This window comes from Engraulis encrasicolus, chromosome 19 (genome assembly GCF_034702125.1).
Source record: "Engraulis encrasicolus isolate BLACKSEA-1 chromosome 19, IST_EnEncr_1.0, whole genome shotgun sequence".
Lineage (NCBI taxonomy): Eukaryota > Metazoa > Chordata > Actinopteri > Clupeiformes > Engraulidae > Engraulis > Engraulis encrasicolus.
The window spans coordinates 160,001-167,500 of NC_085875.1; the positions used below are offsets into that span (position 1 = coordinate 160,001).

A 7,500-nucleotide genomic window follows, 5' to 3' on the forward strand; every position below is an offset into this window, starting at 1 on the left:
ACCCATCCCTAGCCCTATCTGTACTGTACTGTACGGTGTGTGTGATCCTACCTACCCAAGCCAGGCTGTGCCCTCCTAGTGACGCAACACTTTCGGCGTTGCAACTAGTCAGGTCAAGAGCAATGCAAGTACTTTCTGAGTTAACTCCTCCCACTTTGTCGATAAGCAAACAACCATAAGCAAACCCAGGGAGGCAGGTCAACCATGCCGTTTGGGAAACGTATATTGTTATGCTCTTGGTCAGACCAAGTCTCGAAGAGATTTGATCGTCGGTGATAATCAGGCTAACCCTACCCGTCCCTAGCCCTAAAGTACTGTATTGTGGGTGTGTGTGAGCCTATACCCGTAACTAGCCCTAGTGTACTGTATTGTGGGTGTGTGTGAGCCTATACCCATCCCTAGCCCTAGTGTACTGTATTGTGGGTGTGTGTGAGCCTATACCCGTCCCTAGCCCTAACGTAGCCTACTGTATTGTGGGTGTGTGTGAGCCTATACCCGTCCCTAGCCCTAACGTACTGTATTGTGGGTGTGTGTGCCTACCCTACCCATCCTTAGCCCTAATGTAATGTACTGTATTGTGGGTGTGTGTGAGCCTATACCCGTCCCGTCTCTAGCCCTAATGTACTGTATTGTGGGTGTGTGTGAGCCTATACCCATCCCTAGCCCTAATGTAATGTATTGTGGGTGTGTGTGAGCCTATACCCGTCCCTAGCCCTAATGTACTGTATTGTGGGTGTGTGTGAGCCTATACCCGTCCCTGTATTGTGGGTGTGTGTGAGCCTATACCCGTCCCGTCTCTAGCCCTAATGTACTGTATTGTGGGTGTGTGTGAGCCTATACCCGTCCCTAGTGTACTGTATTGTGGGTGTGTGTGAGCCTATACCCGTCCCTAGCCCTAGTGTACTGTATTGTGGGTGTGTGTGAGCCTATACCCGTCCCTAGCCCTAATGTAGCCTACTGTATTGTGGGTGTGTGTGAGCCTATACCCGTAACTAGCCCTAATGTACTGTATTGTGGGTGTGTGTGAGCCTATACCCGTAACTAGCCCTAATGTACTGTATTGTGGGTGTGTGTGAGCCTATACCCGTCCCTAGCCCTAACGTACTGTATTGTGGGTGTGTGTGAGCCTATACCCGTCCCTAGTGTACTGTATTGTGGGTGTGTGTGAGCCTATACCCATCCCTAGCCCTAGTGTACTGTATTGTGGGTGTGTGTGAGCCTACCCGTCCCTAGCCCTAGTGTACTGTATTGTGGGTGTGTGTGAGCCTATACCCGTAACTAGCCCTAGTGTACTGTATTGTGGGTGTGTGTGAGCCTATACCCGTCCCTAGCCCTAGTGTACTGTATTGTGGGTGTGTGTGAGCCTATACCCGTCCCTAGCCCTAATGTATTGTGGGTGTGTGTGAGCCTATACCCGTCCCTAGCCCTAACGTACTGTATTGTGGGTGTGTGTGAGCCTATACCCGTCCCTAGCCCTAGTGTACTGTATTGTGGGTGTGTGTGAGCCTATACCCGTCCCTAGCCCTAATGTACTGTATTGTGGGTGTGTGTGAGCCTATACCCGTCCCGTCTCTAGCCCTAATGTACTGTATTGTGGGTGTGTGTGAGCCTATACCCGTCCCTAGCCCTAGTGTACTGTATTGTGGGTGTGTGTGAGCCTATACCCGTCCCTAGCCCTAAAGTACTGTATTGTGTGTGTGTATGAGCCTATACCCGTAACTAGCCCTAATGTAATGTACTGTGGGTGTGTGTGAGCCTAACCTACCCGTCCCTAGGCCTAATGTAATGTATTGTGTGTGTGTGTGTGCCTGACCCTACCCATCCTTAGCCCTTGTGTTCTGTATTGTGGGTGTGTGTGTGCCTACCCTACCCATCCTTAGCCCTAATGTACTGTACTGTGTGTGTGTGTGAGCTTACCCTACCCGTCACTAGCCCTTGTGTACTGTATTGTGAGTGTGTGTGCCTACCCTTCCCGTCCCTAGCCCTTGTGTACTGTGGGTGTGTGTGAGCTTACCCTACCCGTCCTTAAGCCTAATGTACTGTGGGTGTGTGTATGAGCCTATACCCGTAACTAGCCCTAATGTAATGTACTGTGGGTGTGTGTGAGCCTATACCCATCCCGTCTCTAGCCCTAATGTAATGTACTGTGGGTGTGTGTGAGCCTATACCCGTAACTAGCCCTAGTGTACTGTATTGTGTGTGTGTGTGAGCCTAGCCCTAGTGTACTGTATTGTGGGTGTGTGTGAGCCTATACCCGTCCCTAGCCCTTTTATAGGGCTGCACTCATGGAGTCTTCTCTTTTATTGGACAATTGTGTGCATGTGTAATAGTTCATTCTAGTGATCTTGATGAAAGATACAGTACTTCTAAAGTGCCCTTGAGCAAGGCATCTAACCCCACACTACTTGTTCCTGAACCCCAAATAACTTCAAGTCGTGCAGAACATAGTGTGTCAGCTAAATGTAATCTGTCATCCTACTCAGTAGTGTTCTGCTGTTTTCTTTCCCTGCCCCCCAAAAGCAGTTCTATACATTTACATAGCAGTACAATTGCCCGTATTAGGAGCTGTTTCCACATAGCAGGATATTTTTATATGTGGATATTTTTTTCTCCTGGTTACATTGGTTTTGGCCTTCCGTTTCCACGTAGCAGATACAAGTATTTAAAATCCAGATATAAAAAAGCAGGCTTTAAAAATATCCTATTTAAGGGGCTGTAATGCATTTGTTACAATGGAGGATTTATTTGTATCCACATGTTGCGTTTACATCTGAACAGGAGAAAAAAAATACCCTGCTAAAAAATATCCTGCTACGTGGAAACAGTAATTAATTACAGTAATTAATTACAGTAGTAATAACATTTACAGCAATAGCAGCATAAAGAAGAAGAACAATGATTCGCTGGTATATGAGAGTAGTAGGTGAAAGGTGGAGAGATAGGTAGAGCAGGGCTGAGTGAAAGGGGATGGGAACACTTTGAGATAATAGCTACAATTTCCTCGCTGGAGATAATGCAGCTGGGCCCTGGCCAGATCCAGCCGCTAGACTGGTGCAATTACAGCACATGGTCCAGTTTTCACGGTCCTATGTATTTCTCTCTCTCTAGCATGCTCTCTCTCTCTCTCTCTCTTTCTCTCTCTCTCTCTCTCTCTCTCTCTCTCTCTCTCTCTCTCTCTCTCTCTCTCTCTCTCTCTCTCTTTCACTCTCTCTCTCTCTCTCTCTCTCTCTCTCTCTCTTTCACTCTCTCCCTCTCTCTCTCTCCTTCTCACCCCCCCCCTCTCTCTTTCTCTCTCTCTATCTCCCACATACCCTGCCTCCACCCCCCCCCCCCTCTCTCTCTCCCTGACAGTATGGATACATGCCTTCCAGGTTTGACCATGGCCCTCCTGGCCCTCCTGGCCCTCCTGCTCCTGCGTGTGCTATTTGTTCTCATGGGGCTTTTTCTCCGCGCTGCTCTAACACATTGAGCCCATCAGCAGCAAATTGTGATTCTCAGAAACATACCATAGCATCGCTGGCACGCCACGCCACAGCACAGCACAGCACAGGCCGAAATCACTGCTATCAGGACAGCTGTGGGGCTCCTAATGAGAGCACGTGGAGATCTCTCTCTCTCTCTCTCTCTCTCTCTCTCTCTGTCTCTCTCTCTCTCTCTCTCTCTCTCTTTCTCTCTCTCTCTCTCTCTCTCTGTCTCTCTCTCTCTCTCTCTCTCTCTCTCTCTCTCTCTCTCTTGATCACTAAAAGCTTTAAGATGCGGAGGCTCACTGTAAAACATTGCAAGCCAGTTAAACTTGAAAAAAATAAAGTGCCATGCTGCATGCATCCTCAGCTCGAGACTTAACTCAACTCGAATGTACAAATGGAAGGCAGCAGGGAAACTTACTTTTTTACGTTTAACTGGCTACAATACTTTAAAGCAGGGATGTCAAACTCAGGCCCGGGGGCAAAATTTGGCCCGCGGAGGCATTTTATTTGGCCCGCAAGATTATTTCAAATGTGTATTACAGTTGGCCCTCATACATCATTAGTGTATAGTGTAACTCGAGTTAAACATGAAATTTGCTGTGTCACAGGATGTGCAGACACATTTTAACTAACAAATATGATGGGAAAGAGTGTATGTGAAATTAAACTTAAGCATGAACATGCATGCACTATTTTAGTCCATTTTTTAAAAGTAGTGGTTGAGTTCGGCCCGCGACTTCGTTCCAGATTTTGATTTTGGCCCTCTGTCAATTTGAGTTTGACACCCCTGCTTTAGAGTGTACAGTGTAAAAAAAATGTATCAGTGGTAAGTCATGGTTACTTAATTACGTAATTAATTCTGATTTACTGTACACTGCAATGACAACAGCATGGTTTAACTTGAAATCACAATTTGCCAGCTGCCTCGGAATTCCCAAGTTAATTAAAATCTTTATTGTAAGTTGTGTGGAGTTAAGTGTGTTGTTTGAACACAACGCTGCAATTCAAAGCTTCACACAACTTGCAATAAGAATTTTCATTAACTTGGAATTCTGAGGCAGCTGGTAAAGTTGTGAGATTTTTTTTACAGTGTAACTTTAACGCACGAATACACCGGCCGCGACATGAGCGAGGCGAGCGACGGAAGTAATTGACTTTGTATTGAGTCGTGCGACAAAAGCGATTCTGGAGACTAGAGGCGATTCGCGCGACGAGAGCGACAGTTTGTAGTTGAACTCCTGGGAATATTATGCAAATGAGCTATGACGCGGTTCGGCGACAAGCCGCCACAGCCAATGACCGTATAGAGGTCAGTGACCACAGCCAATGGGAATGTTGGAATGCTTGCATTCTGCTTTTAACGGACATACTCTAGTCGCTTCAATCGCTCGTATCGCTCTTGCTGCACAGAAGCGATTCTCTGTCGCTTGAATCTCGTCGCGGCCGGTGTATTCGCCCGGTTAGGCCCGGTTTGCCTCTCCCTCTCCTCTCTCCCTGTTGTCCAGCATAAGCTCCAAATACTTTCATTCTAGTTTCTTGCATCCAAGGTGTTTTATTGTCAATCCCAATGCTCCCAACTCCCTCACCCTCCCACCCCCCACCTAATGTTTTGTTAACGATTCCCCTCCAATTTGTCCAAGATGTTTTCTTTTGCTGATGACACCAATTTGTCCGAAATGTTTCATTCTCAAGGCCTCAATTTGTTCAACGCGTTACAGACAGGCGAGCTTTACTGGCAGATTTGGCTTTTATTGCACCATACAAACAACTATTGAATTGTAGACATGTGAATAGACGACACACACAGACTCTCTCTCTCTCTCTCTCTCTCTCTCTCTCTCTCTCTCTCTCTCTCTCTCTCTCTCTCTCTCTCTCGCTCTCACTCTCACTCTCTCTCACTCTCGCTCGCTCTCACTCGCTCACTCTCACACACACAATCTCTCACTCTCTCTCTCTCTCACACGATCTCTCACTCTCTCCCAACACACACACACACACACACACACAAACACACACACACACACACACACACACACACACACACACACACACACACACACACACACACACACACACACACACACACACACACACACACACACACACACACACACACACACACACACACACACACGCACACAGACACACACACAGGGCCTTGCCAGACAGGGGCATCTGGTGGTAATTGACTTCAGTGCGTCATTTTAAAATCTGGTCCTTTGGTGTAACACTGCCGGGATGGATAGAAAGATCAGTTCCACTTTACTTGACGCCGGCCTCATAAGCATGTCATAACAGTGTCATAATAGTGTCAAAACAGTGTCATGAACAATTCATAAACATGATGTCAATGTCATAAACGTTTTATGGTCATGAAAAGTTGACATTGTTTGGGCTTTCTGTCAAAACCGAATGTCACTTAATGACAGTCATAAAATGTTCATCACATTTACATGATGTTTATGACCCACAAATGACTACGTTACGATACTGTTATGACACTGTTATGTCATGCGAATGGACGCCCGACGTCAAGTAAAGTGTTACCGAAAGATCTCATCTCACCTTCAAAAGCACATCTCCGTCTCCGTCTCCGTCTTGCTCTTCATGAATGAAATGGCCCCCCTGTGTGTTTTTTTTTTCCCCCTCCCCCCCCCCCCCCACCTCGACAACCAATGAATCATCTGACTGACATACGTTTGCAGGAAACTTCCGTGAATTTATGGGAACTCATGCTGTGACAAGTGGACGCCCAGGTAGTAACGCATTTCATATCAGTCGCCTTAACTCTTCTAACAGTCTCGTGCTCTTTCCGCACCCCTCTCTCTCCCTCCCTCCCTCCCCCCCTCCCTCCCTCCCTTCTTCCATCCCTCCATCATTCCTGCTCCTTATTCATACTCAGTCTGTGCGTCAAAAAGAGCTTAGTTGTGAGCAACTGGGTGTCTTATTGGAGGTTCACGGTGTTCCACCTTTCATCCAAGGGGCTTGAGGCAATCAGTTCTGGTCTGATGATTTGGAGCCAGAGGCAGTATCTCTGGATCTTCAGAGGTGGCGCTGTAGAGTACACCCCCTCCCCATCGTTCTAGAACTTTAGAACAAACGTCCTCCTCCTCATCAGCCTTCCAGAACTCTGGATAGAACTCTGTGATAGATGATGGAATGTCTTCAAGCTCCAAAAAGATGTCCAGTTGCTCACAACTCAACTCCTGTGACTAGCATGGCCTGGAGGAACATTGAGGATCTTCTCAGGCCTTCCATTCGATTCAATTCAACTGTCTCATTGCATCATGATAGCTGCTACCCCCCACCCCCTTCAGTGTGTGTGTGTGTGTGTGTGTGTGTGTGTGTGTGTGTGTGTGTGTGTGTGTGTGTGTGTGTGTGTGTGTGTGTGTGTGTGTGTGTGTGTGTGTGTGTGTGTGTGTGTGTGTATGTGTGTGTGCGTGCGCATGCCAATCTTGAATATCTGCACGTTCTTGGATGATGTTAACATTTGGAGGGGTGAAGGGTGTGTGTGAAAATGCTGATGTTGACGTTCATGTTTTCCCTCTGGGGGTTCAGTGATGGACAGAGGCCTGGCTGGGTCATGATGATTGACTACCAGGAGCCTATACTACAAAGCTGGTTCAGGAGTAAACCAGGTTAAGTTAAGAGGTAAATCATCTAATAGAAAGTGAGGACTCCAGGCTCTTCTATTAGATGATTTACCTCTTAACTTAACCTGGTTTACTCCTGAACCAGCTTTGTAGTATAGGCTCCAGGACTGACAGCTCCTATAATGCGAACCTTGTGCCAGGGAATGAGCTTTCTTTTTTTTTCTGAGTGAAACATCTTTAATTTATGAGATTTTATGAGATTTTTCAGCTCTTCCTTTTTTTCTCAGATTATGGAGAAATAGCTATGATGAATGGGGGAAATGATTAAAAAAAAAAAAATTCAGCTGCTTTTTAGATGTTTTACCCCCTTTTGAGTTTGTTTGCGTTTTTCCCCAGAATCTGTGCAGAAAAACTGGAAAAAAAAACAAACAAACAACAAA

The 7,500-nt window shown here is 46.5% G+C and overlaps 1 protein-coding gene across 1 annotated transcript in view; it reads left to right on the plus strand.

Annotated features, from left to right (window-relative positions):
• Positions 1–7,500, plus strand: part of smoc1 (SPARC related modular calcium binding 1) — a 93,939-nt gene that overhangs the window by 47,946 nt on the left and 38,493 nt on the right. Inside the window, exon 6 of the mRNA XM_063183952.1 lies at positions 6,173–6,223. Coding sequence (XP_063040022.1) covers positions 6,173–6,223 — 51 coding nt within the window. The remainder of the gene's footprint in view (positions 1–6,172; positions 6,224–7,500) is intronic.